General features: G+C 52.4%; 2 protein-coding genes across 2 annotated transcripts; one reads left to right on the forward strand and one right to left on the reverse strand.

Moving 5' to 3' along the window:
- Nucleotides 1–797: 797 nt before the first annotated feature.
- Nucleotides 798–3,711, forward strand: STEEP1 (STING1 ER exit protein 1). Its single transcript, XM_053956131.1, has 7 exons — nucleotides 798–967; nucleotides 1,138–1,255; nucleotides 1,386–1,427; nucleotides 1,540–1,678; nucleotides 2,205–2,294; nucleotides 2,422–2,514; nucleotides 3,241–3,711. Exons 1-7 carry the CDS (start codon nucleotides 844–846, stop codon nucleotides 3,301–3,303), a joined length of 669 nt encoding a protein of 222 aa, XP_053812106.1. The 5' UTR covers nucleotides 798–843; the 3' UTR covers nucleotides 3,304–3,711.
- Nucleotides 3,712–9,576: 5,865 nt separating this feature from the next.
- SLC25A5 (solute carrier family 25 member 5) lies at nucleotides 9,577–11,621 on the reverse strand. The gene is made up of 4 exons (XM_053955525.1): nucleotides 11,442–11,621; nucleotides 10,839–11,325; nucleotides 10,583–10,723; nucleotides 9,577–9,976 (listed from the first exon to the last, which is right to left on the reverse strand). Exons 1-4 carry the CDS (start codon nucleotides 11,550–11,552, stop codon nucleotides 9,819–9,821), a joined length of 897 nt encoding a protein of 298 aa, XP_053811500.1. The 5' UTR covers nucleotides 11,553–11,621; the 3' UTR covers nucleotides 9,577–9,818.
- Nucleotides 11,622–12,248: the final 627 nt, after the last annotated feature.

Below are 12,248 nucleotides of genomic sequence, written 5' to 3' on the forward strand. Positions count from 1 at the left end.
CGCACTTCCCCGGGGCAGGCAGGGCTCCGTCACACCTGACGGTGACTTGGGGAGACAAACACCATCACTCCGAATGCCCCCCCTTCCTCCTTCTCCCCCAGTTTCCTGTGCTGAGGATGAGGCCCGATGGTCTGGGATATCCTCGGCTCAGTTGGGGTCAGCTGTCCTGGCTGGGTCCCCTCCCAGCTCCTTGTGCACCCCCAGCCTCTCGCTGCTGGGGTGGGCTGAGGAGCAGAGAAGGCCTCGGCTCAGGGTTAACCCTGCTCAGCAGTGACAAAAACATCTCTCAGTTATCAGCAGTTTCCAGCATAAATCCAAACCTCAGCCCCACACCAGCTACTGAGAAGAAAATTAACTGCATCGCTGTCAAAAACAGCACAACCTGCTACACTGCATTTTCTGCTTCCCTGGAGAGTGTTTTCAAGGGAAAAATAAGCTATTTTCTAAGTTTCTTTAACAGCTTTTGGAAATAAAGAATCTCTCAGCTGTCATGTAAAGCAGGCTGGCTGGGCTCCGTTTCTCGAGTTTATCCTCACTTGTAATTTCATATAATCCAGCTGTGTGGGGAGGCACCTGAAGAAAGAGACACGGGAGAAAACCCAGAAAAAAAGAAAGTAAACATTGTAGTCACGGCCGCACTGCGAGCCTGCCGTTCCGGACCTTTCCCGCTGTACCGGGCTGTGCAGTAAGAACCGTGTGAGCTCTTGTGCAGCCCGGCCCTCAGAGGCACAGCAGCTCCGGGAGCCGCCGGGCCCGGCGTTCCCCGGAGCCCAAGGAGCCGCCCCGGCGGGCGGGGCCGGGCGCGCGGGGGCCGGGCCGGGCGGCTCCGAGCCCGCCGCCGCCATGCCCAAGGTGGTGTCGCGGTCCGTGGTGTGCTCCGACACCCGCGACCGCGAGGAGTACGACGATGGGGAGAAGCCGCTGCACGTCTACTACTGCCTGTGCGGGCAGATGGTGCTGGTGCTCGGTGAGCCGGGGCAGGGGCAGGCCGGGGAGGGGCAGGCCGCGGCCCGGCGGCGCAGAGGGCCCGGGAAGGCGGCGGCGGCGGGGTGCGGGTCCGGGATGTGGGATACGGGTGTGCGTTGGGGATGCGGGGTGCGGATTCCGGGTGCCAGCCCGGCCCCTCGCTCCCCGCAGATTGCCAGCTGGAGAAGCTGCCGATGCGGCCGCGGGACCGCGCCCGCGTGATGGACGCGGCCAAGCACGCCCACAAGTTCTGCAACGCCGAGGAGGAGGAGAGCGTCTTCCTGCGCAGGTGGGCCCGGCCTCTGCATCCCCCGTCCCTCCGAGCCCTGGCTGCCCTCCCCGCCCAGCTGGGAGCCGCCAGCCAGGCACGGAGACCCTGTGTCCGTGTGCTCTGCTCAAGCGCTGCCTCTCTCCCCCAGACCCGAAGGCATAGAGCGGCAGTTCAGGAAGAAGTGTGGCAAGTGAGTGCCCTTTTTAAGTCTTTTGAGTGACTTTTAGAATCTTTTTTTATGAGGAAACCATAGGAACCCAGAATCTGGGTTTCCTCTCAGCTGTGCGTATTTCTGTTTCCAGGTGTGGACTGCTGCTCTTTTATCAACACCAACAGAAAAATGCTCCTGTGACATTCATTGTTGATGGTGCTGTGGTCAAATTTGGCCAGGGTTTTGGGAAAACAAACATATATACTCAAAAACAAGAACCTCCTAAAAAGGTGACTGGCTTTAGAGAACAAGGATACTTTTGCTTTTCTAAAGGTGCTGTGTATAAAATAACTTAATGGTGAGGGAAAAGGGGAGAGAAAAGAAAAAGAAAAGGAGCTCTGAACAATAACTCAATTTGGTGTCTTGTCCATGTCTCCCTGAAGTTTTCCTTGGCAGTGATCATTGCAGCTTGAAGTCCTAGCACTAAAGGAGAGCAAAATCACCTCTAAAATCTAGACTGTTCCTGATGTTTAAGCTCAGTTAACAGAAAGTTTTGAATTGTAAGTAGGTCAGGTTGGTAGTCTGCACAGTGATTGTCAAAGTCTGGCTCATCTATTGCAAATCAGTGAGCTTACTTCTAGTAATGACACCTCTAAGCCCAGAAATCACTGAGCATAATTCCCCTTTGCCACCCACAGAGTTCAGGTAATCTTGATGGCTTGCATAAGAAGTCTTGAAACCTTTGGATGGAGGAAGCAATCCCTACTGGCACAATTGTTGTCAAGGTTTAACAAAATATTCTTGTTTTTCACCCAGGTGATGATGACCAAACGGACCAAAGACATGGGCAAGTTCAGTTCTGTCACAGTCTCCACAATTGATGAAGAGGAGGAGGAGATTGAAGCGGTGAGTTTTGGATGCCCTTAGTGGCAGCCACATCTGAGCAGGGCAGAGCCAGTAATGGTCTCTCTGTTTGGATGAGATGTTGTTACTCTGGGGTTTGCTGTTGCAAAGTGACCTGTGTGTATTTCAGAGGGAGATCGCAGACTCGTATGCACAGAATGCAAAAGTGATTGAGAAGCAGCTGGAACGCAAAGGCATGAGCAAGAAAAGGCTACAAGAGTTGGTGAGTTTTTCTTTGGTGCTGAACACAAAGCTCTGAGATGTGTTTGCTTTGTACACAAAAGCTGTCTTGCAGATGAGACTGTAAGTATAGGGAGGTCCTGGTATAGTCACAGGCAACTTGCAGCTTTGTGAGGATGAGATTTCCTTTACAAGTTTTATAAAGATGTTCTAGTCCCCCTGAACTTAAAATTGCTTGCCATTGCCTGGAGAGCTAACTGAGAGCAGCCAGCAGAGTGCTTGCAGGGAGGCTTTCTGTTGGACGAGGAACAAGGGAAGGAGAAGTCAGGCCATGGCTTTGCCAGCCTGTGATCTCATGCCTGCTTGGCAGAGCAGGTCATTGCCATGGGGGCACAGCAAGGCTCTTGTGGAGGATCTGCAGCTCAGCTGCTACTGCAAGGGGCACTTGAAGAATAAATGGCAAGATCACAACTGATCTTACCTCCTGTGACAGGAGGGTAGTAGATGTAAAGGGGAAGGAAATGTGCAGCTTCCACCTGAGGACAGAAAGTATGAAATTGCCTCTTGGGCAGTTGGTCTTGGGCTTTTTACGATTTTAAAGATGGTCCTCGTTTTGTACATCAGCAAACACTTGAGCTACTCTTGCTCCAGTTTCTGGTTTTGGAACTGCAAAGTTTGCTTGGTCAGACAAGAAGAGCAAATTTAATTGGAGCACTGAAGGGAAAATTATCCAGACATTATTTAATTCTACCCTAATTTTCCTATTCAGGCTGAGTTGGAAGCCAAGAAAGCCAAGATGAAGGGAACCCTGATTGATAACCAGTTCAAATGAAATGCTGTGTATCTGCTGGGTATTCGGAGACAGGAGAAAACTACCAAGAGCTATCACAGTTCTGTCAACAAAGCAGAAGTAACAGACAATGTTCAAGAGTTGCACTCTGCTGCAGCCACCTTGGAGGATGAGAACCTCTCTGGATCCCTCTGTATAAGTGATACTCTGGGTACCAGTCTTAACTCCAACGGCACTGGAGACTTTGCTCAAGCTGCAGTTCTCTACAGACCCAATATTATGAGCAGGCTGTTCCAGGTAGAATATTTACTTTCAAGAAAATCTCTGCTGGGTGCCTTCCCAAGTTCACCTTTAGATACCTGTCTTTTTATTTGTAGTTTTCAAGCATGTTTCCTTGAATACATTAGGACGATGGGTAACTGTACAACAAAGAAATCCTTACAAAAGTAAGCTCTATGCCTATTGTTCATTTTTTTTATTTTAAACGTCCAAAAAGTGCAGCAGCCTGAGCCATACCATTCCAAGATGGTCTGGAATGACTGGCATGCAAGGCTTGGGCATGGTGCTGCTGCTCACCCTGAGTGCCAGAGGCAGCCAGCACAGACTGAGCTGCGACACTGCAGTCTCAGCTCCTGCTGAACATCACAAGGCTGCAGTTGTACAGAATTACACTGTCACAAAAGACACATACCAGAGTGTAAAATCCAAGCCTGTTTTAGACTACTGTAAATAAAAACTGCTATTAATGAGTTCAAATACATGGTTGGAAGTTACTGATACAGCCAGTGATCATTAAAGAATACAACTGCACATCTGAACCCACTGGGCAAAACAGTATCAGTATCTGGAGTTGTGAAATGTGAAGGAAAAATTGTTTTGAACGTACTGACCACTAATGCCTTGGATAGACAACATTACACACCAGTTTTTAAAGTACCTTGTTTGGGTAATAGTACTTTGTGCCTCCTGCATGATGTAATAACAGGGCTCTCTAGCCCATGTCTTCATTGCTATACATTGGACTAAATATCATGTTACAGATTTGAACTAAAATACCTCTCCTGAGATGTTCTTGCTCAACCAAGCAAATGCATCATAAAATGTGAGCAATGAATAAGATGCTTCCATCTCCCACAATTATTATGGAAAACTTCCTGTAATGGATAAAGATTTTCCATCTGGCTTTATAGCCCTGACTGGGAAAACTCAGATCTGTGTACCTAAGGATCTATCATCTCTTTCTTGGGAAAACAAGGAGTAAAAGAGGGAGTGAACTCTGCCCAGAGCTAGCAGAGATGGGTTGGTGGATCCTGTGACAATTTAATGCTGGGATGGTAAGCAGGTGTTCACGTTAACTCACGCAGTGCTGATCTTGTTCCCTGCTCATCACCTGCTAATCTGAAGCCTGTGGCCAGAGGCCCATGGTGGTGTGCAGTACTTGGGAAGGGCAGGAGATGTGTGTGGGTACACAAACCCCTTTCCCAGTGTGGTAGCACAGCCCAGCCAGGCGAGGGCCTCAGGGTTCCTCTGGGAGTGATCCAAGCCTGGGGTAACTGCAGGTTGCTCTCTCTAAAAATTCAGACTTTTTTCCCAAGCAAGCATAAAAGACTTTGACATCTGAAAATAGGTTTTGAACCATGTGAGAGGTGCTGGGATGCAGATGCTGAGTCTCCAGTTGTCCAGGGATGAAGTGTAGTCTTGCTTCAAGTGACACCAGAACAACAAGTGGACTTGTGGATGGTGGGATTTATTGTCAGGGTTAAGGCTGGGAGTGACAAAAGGCTTCAGCTGAGGACAGACTGTGAAGGGGCTGCCAGGTGGGGATAGGACCATCTCTGCAGTTTGGTGAGGCACAAAGAAAATCTGCTGAGTGTTTCAGCTCAGCACAAGTTGTCCAACGTAGCTGTTACCAACTGCCATCAACTTCCTCAGCTGCCACCTGGAGCCTTGTGACAGCACAGCACAGGCTTCTGGAAGGCCAGTCCATGTTCAATCAGTGTGTGTTGTTCTTGTTGGAAATCAGCCTAGTTTGGCTCAGGACTTGTCCATGGACCCAGTCAGAAAGGGGAATGCCTTGTATCTTATGAGGTGCTTTTGATATACTCTAGTTATGCAGGCCATGGCTGAAACAACTCCAACACAGAGAATCTGATCTAATACATTATTATGTATTGCTTACTTCAACTAGAGATAGTTCACAACAGTGTAAATCAAGCTGGGTTTTTCATTTCTAGAGCTAAATGAATTAAAATATATTAGATGACTGTAGCAACAGGAAGCAGGGTCACAAAGTTCAAACAATTGATGAAATGTCCTGTTAAAATAGATTAAACCAGCTGTCCTGCAGGGTTTCCCATACCCTGGTAGCAAATGGGCAGTCTGTAGCAGAGTTCAGACCAAAGAAAAGGCAGATTTCATGTTACAGTCAGACATGTAAAAGACAACATTTGGTTTTATAAATCTGTGGATAGTGATAGATCTGTAGGTAAGTGATAGATTTGTTTGTTTAACTGAGCACCATATTGTATGTAAGAACTTGTCTAGACGCAGAAGTATCACAAAATGTGAAATAAAAGTGAAGGAGGGAGTCTGTTCCAAAAGCAATGGCACACATGGACAGACTTACCTTACTCTATTTCATTACTTAGTTCAGACCAGTTTCCAAGCACCTTCACAAAACTCTGGTGTGATTTACCCATGTCAGAACAGCTCTGGATTTAACAATGCTGCCTGGTTCCCCACAATTTGTAAACACTCAAGAGAGGTGGTAACAGTGAATCCAACCTCCTCCCTGTTAATCACAGCTGTGCCTGGGGAGCAGCATGGAGTCGTCCTTGCCTGCCCCCTGAGGGGAAGTTTCAGGTCAGCTCTTACAGCTCTCCTTGTGCTCCATGCCTGTGCTATTTTACTCAGCGCAGAGGGCTTGCTCCGACTCCCTAGACTGTTGTATTGATAAATGCACATTGCTAAATGCACATAATGTGTATGACAAAGTGATCAGCTTGGGAGCAGCACTAACTGATCAGCCTGAATCAAAGTAGTCTCAGCTTTTGCTGGTGCTATCCTAACGAGGCCATGGGGCTTTGCCACATCCAGGCATTTTAAAAGTATAAAATTATAGGCTTGTTTAAAAGGCTCCAGGGCTGGCTCCAAGGGCAGAATGGAAGCCTTGTAACTCCCTGCTGAGGAATCCTTATGACTCTAGCTGGCCACAGCATACTGGGGTTTTGGGTAGATTTCAAGGCACAAGTAGCCAATCTCTCTTTTGTTGTCAGCCAGAAAAACTCCATGCCCACGCCAGCAGTCAGTGCTGTAACTCCTGTCAATCCCAGCAGGATCAGAAAGCAACAACCAGCAAACCACTGGTGGGATGACACCTCCCAGAACATCCCTGATGCTGCCAGTCTTGGTGTGGGGTCTTGGCAGGTCCTGAGGACTCATTATTCCCAAAACCACCACCCCCAGCAGCTTGGTATGGCTCCAGGGTGTGCAGAACTGGGCCAGTGTCCTTGCAGGCATGTGAGCTTAGCTCTGTCCCCACAGCCCAGCCCACCTTGCATGTGCTTTGGGCAGCTGATGGGGCCACCTTGCATGGCTGGGCAGCGGCAGGAACAATCCCCACTGGGAACAACTGATTTCACCCTGCATGACAAAGCATTGCCTCTTCCCCTGCCCTCTGCACCAGACGCTGCCTGTCATGCAGGCAGCACGTGAAAGATGCTGGGGCAATGCCTGCCAAGGGTGACAAGGACAAAGAGGCAGGGGCACTCCTGGCTCCATCCAAATCCAGAGACACAGCCTGGAGTGACCCAACAATTGCTGAAGGGGACAGTGGAATGGATGAGCTGACACTCTGGTCTTTTACAAGTCAAGTCCTTGGGGTGGGATGTTCTCCACTGCAAGACTCAGCACAGAGCCAGGCACAGCCCAGCTGGGGCAGGCTAGTGCACACTGAGCCATTCCAACCATCCCACACCAATCACCACCTGCCCCAGCCACTGACAAGCTGTCACACGATCGCCTGTGCAGCTGTGCTGTGTCAACACCTCCTAAGCCTGGGATTTATGGCTGCTGGGCCAGGGGCTGAGACAAAGGCAGCATTACAGGCATTCACCCATCCCTTCCCACCAGCAAAGGAGCTGATGCACCAGGCTGGACACAGCTTCTGTGGAGGAAATCATGACATGTGTGATGTTCAGCCCCTCCCACAGGATAATCACACTTAAAAGGAAAATCCACCCCCAACCATGCCATTCTTGGGGCAGCACAGCCCAAGGGGCAAAATGCTGTGTTGGAGCGACTGCACTCAGCTTGCTGCCTTGCCACTGGCAGGCCCCAGTCCTTTTCTCACGCCTCAGTTTCCCCAAAAGAACAAAGCCCTTAATCCCTGTACAGTGTGCTCCTGTGGCAGGCAACAGCAGCAGCTGAACCCCCAGCCTGGTCCCCAGATAAAGCTGCTCCCAGGGAGCTGCCAGGAGGGGGGCAGTTAAAACCCTGGGCAGCCTACCAGCCTGTAGTACCCAACAGGAATGCAGGAAGAACCCCTTGTGGGCTCTGCCCTGCATCTCCCACCTGCCAGAGCTAAAGAGAGCTGTCAAACACATTCTTGTTTCCTGAATCCCCAAAGCAGTCAATAGGGCAGGTAGCTAAAACCCATTTCACTCAGTGCCAGCCCTGCATCCCAAGTCCAGTGCACAATCTGTAGGTCTTAACTTAGGGATGCCCCTGCTCAGCTCCTTTGCAGTCTGGCACAACAGCCCAGCTCAGTGCCTCAGTCACCCACCACTGTGTGCAGGAAGAAATGATGCACTTACCTTAATGTGCCAATGGCCTGGCCATGCAAACCCTGTGGAGAAAAGGACAGGAAGGGATGTCCCATGCTCAGCAACCAGCAGCATTTCGGAACAGCCCTTGAAATCCAGGAGAGCTCAGCAGCAGGAGGCTGAGAGCCCTTACTTAATAAGCTGGCACTTGTACAACAGGAGAGGGCTCCCTGGTAAAGCTGCCCCATGGCACAGTCCCCTGCCAAGCTGCCACTTGTGCCCCCAGCAGTGCCCACTGCTTGTGGCATTGCTTCATATCTCACCTTGACAGCCCATTTCATTTCCACAGCAGGCAGTGGGGGATCTCACACTGCAGCAGCCTGGGGGCAGTTGAAAATCATCAGCATGGACAGTTGGCTCAGCTGTGAGGCACAAGACTGTCTCCCATCAGGAAGGCTCGTGCCCACTCACAGGGACCTTGGCAAGCCAACCTGCAGCAGGAAGGTGCTGCGCTCTCATGCCTGGCTGCCCTGCTTGGATTCCAGCAATAGAAACAATTCTTGCCCTTTGCAACACAAGGTCTTGTTTAGCTGCCTTGGGCAGTGGCTGAGATTGGTTTCAGTGATTGAAATCAACTGCTTTGAGCAGGCCTGGGCAGCCAGAAAGGACCAAAGGCATGGGGGAAGTGGGGAGACTTGCTGATCTGAAGGGCAGAAGACCAGGAAAGCATCCCCTCACCACTCCAGATCTCCAGGCAGAAACCAGGCAGCTTCACTGAGGTGACTCACAGACCTACAGAGATTCTGGGTAAAGGCCACACACCTTGCTCCATCTTGCAGTTTTCCCCAAATTGTCCCCTTCCCCTGGAATTTTGAAGCTTAAGTTCCAGGGGTAAGGAATGAGCCTGGAAACACGTCTCCCTGCCTAGCAAGCACAGCTGGTACAGAAGCTGTCTCTGCTCCCCGCAGCACAGCACCCTCTGTGAGAGCAAGGCTAGCCAGGGAAACTACAGAACAGCAGCAATTAACTGCACTTGTATCCTCTGGCTACCTACATGCCCAATTGGGTAGCTCAGTTTCTAAGGGAGAGAACATGACACCAAGCTCTGCCCCTCCAGGGAGCAGCAAACACTCCCTTACACATTCTTCCAGCCTCCCAGACATTCAGTGCCATAAGGAGTGCTTGTGCTTTTAAGACAGTTTAGGCACTTGGCACCATCAAAATCGGGTTTCATGAGCTCCAAGGAGCAGACAGGCCAGAGGCAGGACTGTGGCACACACTCAACCCATCATCTCTGGTTAGCAGAGTCTCAGGGAGGTCAGCTGGGTGAGCCCTTCAGAGCTGCCAGTCCCCATTCAAGCCTACACCACTGGCTTCCCCTGGGGAGGAAACACTATCTAGCTTCCTTGGCAGCCTGCACTGTGTTTACCTGCCAGTACTTAGCAGGTACCAGGGATAGAGGTAGCTCATCTTCCTCCTTCTCTACAACTGCTGAGACTCCCAACCCCCTCATACTTCAACTGCTGTAAGAACAAACATGAGATGAGGAAAGTTGGTTTCAGATTTTTATTTCTCTGTACTCTTTAAGCAGGAGTGACTGAAATAGAAACCATCATGAGTCCCAGTCATCAGGGGGAATAGTTTGATCAAGACAGGGCAGGCAGTCACCTCTGCCCCATGCCAACCTGTACAAACATCAGCCGCCACTGTTTAGTAACTAGATGGTTTTCAAACAAGTCCATGAACAGTCATAGACTACACAGAACAACATGCCAGTTCACAACAGGAAACAACTTATGTATACTTCTTGATTTCATCATACAGGACTAAGACAAAAGCACCACCCATTCCTCGGAGTACATTTGACCATGCACCTTTGAAAAAGGCCTTGGAGCCCTCGTCCCGGGCAATCTTCCGCCAGCAGTCAAGAGTGCCGGAGTACATTATGTCAGCTGCAGGAGACAGACAGCTTTAGGAACTGGATGCCCACGACCCCCAACATCCAAGTCAGAAACAGCCTCATCTATCTACTAGCTTTACAGCCTCAAGTTCATCCCATTTCTTGGCCGACTTTCTCCAATACTAGCACGTTAGAGGACAAGACTGCCCAGGAGAGATGGTGCTGCTGCTGCTGCATTGTCTCTGGGAGACACTGGAAGGACCAGTTCAAGCAGAAGGCAGCAACTCCTTGCTTTGACACCAACACTTCCAAACCCAAAAGCTATTGCACAGTTGGCCATGCTGTGCCTGTTATGGAGGCTGTCTTTTGTTCCAGAGACACTGGCTTGCAACATCCAAGGGTGAGTTCTGCTGCTCCTACCTACTGACATATACCTGACATGTGCCTCCCACCTTATAGGTGTGCTGCACAGGCCGACCCATTCGTGCCCCTTCCTGTCACCTGCTCCTGCAGCCCCTCCTACATCCCTGCTTACAAGAGATGAGGATATCTACATAGGCTGATGAAAGCCAAGCCACTCTGCCTTCACTTCAGCTCCACCACCAGCTATTGATTCAGGGATGCCCAATAACTCTTATACAGCGAGGAAGAAACGTACCTCCTTTCCGGCCAGACTGCATCATCATGCGACGACGAACCGTATCAAAAGGGTAGGAGACCAAACCAGCGACAGCAGTGACACTCTGAGCAATCATCCAGCTGACAACAATGTGGGTGTTCTTTGGGTCTGGAAGCATGCCTGCAGGAGAGAGGCTTTGATGAGAATGGCAGGTAAGCCACCAGCATTATTGAAATGCACTTCAGGCCTGCCGCAGCCCAGCATCTCTGTTTTTGTGCCGTCTGGGTCAACCTACCCTTTGCGGTGTCGTAGATGCCAAAGTAGGCGGCTCTGTAGATGATGATGCCCTGGACAGAGACACTGAAGCCCTGGTACAGGCCCCGAAGGCCATCTGAGCGGAAGATTTTGACCAGGCAGTCACCGAGCCCACTGAACTCCCGGTCGGCCCCGGCTTTACCCACATCCGCTGCCAGGCGGGTTCGGGCAAAGTCAAGGGGGTAGACGAAGCAGAGGGAGGTCGCGCCGGCGGCACCCCCGGATGCCAGGTTACCGGCGAAGTACCGCCAGAACTGGGTTCGCTTGTCCACGCCGCCCAGGAAGATCTGCTTGTACTTATCCTTGAAAGCGAAGTTGAGGGCCTGGGTGGGGAAGTACCGGATCACATTGGCCAGGTTGCCGCGCCAAAAGGAGAGGATGCCCTGCTCCCGCGGGATGCGCACCACGCAGTCGATGATGCCCTTGTATTGCTTGTCGGCGGAGATCTGCTTGCTGGCGTGCTGCACCTGCAGGGGCCGAGATGCCGCTGTCAGCGCCGCTCCCCCGCGAGCCCCCGGCCCACCGCCGCCGCCCCCCCTCTCCTTGCGGCGACCTTGGGACGGCCCCGGCCGCCGGCGCTCACCTGCAGCAGTAGCTTGACCCTCTCAATGGGGGCGACAGCGGTCTTGGAGATGGCGGCCGCCACCCCGCCGGCAAGGAAATCCTTGGCGAAGGACACGGCCGCATCGGTCATGGCGGGAGCGGCGCGAGCGGGAGGCGATGCCGGGCGAGGGAGGCGGGAGGCGGCGCTGAGGGGGCGCCGCAATGGCCGTTAATATAGGGGCTGCGGAGCGCGCGTGGGCGGGGCGCACGTCCCGCCCGCCCATTGGCTGCGGCAGGGGGCGTGGCCGCCGCAGGGGGACGGGGCCGCCGTTGGCAGCGGTGGGGGGCACATGGCCGCGGTGAGGGCACGGAGCTCCCCGGGACACGACATCCCGGCATGGAGCACACCGGGACGGGGCACCGCGGAACGGGAGGTACCGGGATAAAGCACGCCGGGACGGGGCATCTTGGCGTGGAGGATCCCACCAGCACCGCGGGCAGGACATAAATGCGGCCCTGGCCCGGTCACAGCGCCTATCCCTACCCCGGGCACACCACACGGCGGTGACGGGGCCATCCGTGACCACGAGCCCCGGCCCCTCTGCGCCATCCCGATGCCATGGCGGGAGCGGGCGGGCACAGCACAGCCGCGGCGCAGGCTGGAACGGGGCGGGCTCTGAGGCTGCTTCATCTACGGACACGTTCAGGCCCCCCCCCTCTCAGCCGCTGCCGAGAGCCGCGCTCGCAGACCCCTCGGGATACGGTCACCCGCACCCAGCAGTGACCGAGCCCCTGTGCAGTCACAGTGCTGAGCTCAGCTGAGATGCTCAGACAGATGCTCAGCACA

This window comes from Vidua chalybeata, chromosome 14, assembly GCF_026979565.1.
Source record: "Vidua chalybeata isolate OUT-0048 chromosome 14, bVidCha1 merged haplotype, whole genome shotgun sequence".
Taxonomy (NCBI): Eukaryota; Metazoa; Chordata; class Aves; order Passeriformes; family Viduidae; genus Vidua; species Vidua chalybeata.

Bases quoted from the DNA above. Each gene is read 5' to 3' on its own strand.
- SLC25A5 (XM_053955525.1), bottom strand. From the start codon at position 11,552: ATGACCGATGCGGCCGTGTCCTTCGCCAAGGATTTCCTTGCCGGCGGG. The intron at 11,326-11,441 runs GTGAGCGCCGGC...CGGCCCCTGCAG, and splicing joins GGGTCAAGCTACTGCTGCAG to GTGCAGCACGCCAGCAAGCA. The intron at 9,977-10,582 runs GTACGTTTCTTC...TGTCTCCTGCAG, and splicing joins GCAGTCTGGCCGGAAAGGAG to CTGACATAATGTACTCCGGC.
- STEEP1 (XM_053956131.1), top strand. From the start codon at position 844: ATGCCCAAGGTGGTGTCGCGGTCCGTGGTGTGCTCCGACACCCGCGAC. The intron at 968-1,137 runs GTGAGCCGGGGC...CGCTCCCCGCAG, and splicing joins GCAGATGGTGCTGGTGCTCG to ATTGCCAGCTGGAGAAGCTG. The intron at 1,679-2,204 runs GTGACTGGCTTT...TTTTTCACCCAG, and splicing joins AACAAGAACCTCCTAAAAAG to GTGATGATGACCAAACGGAC.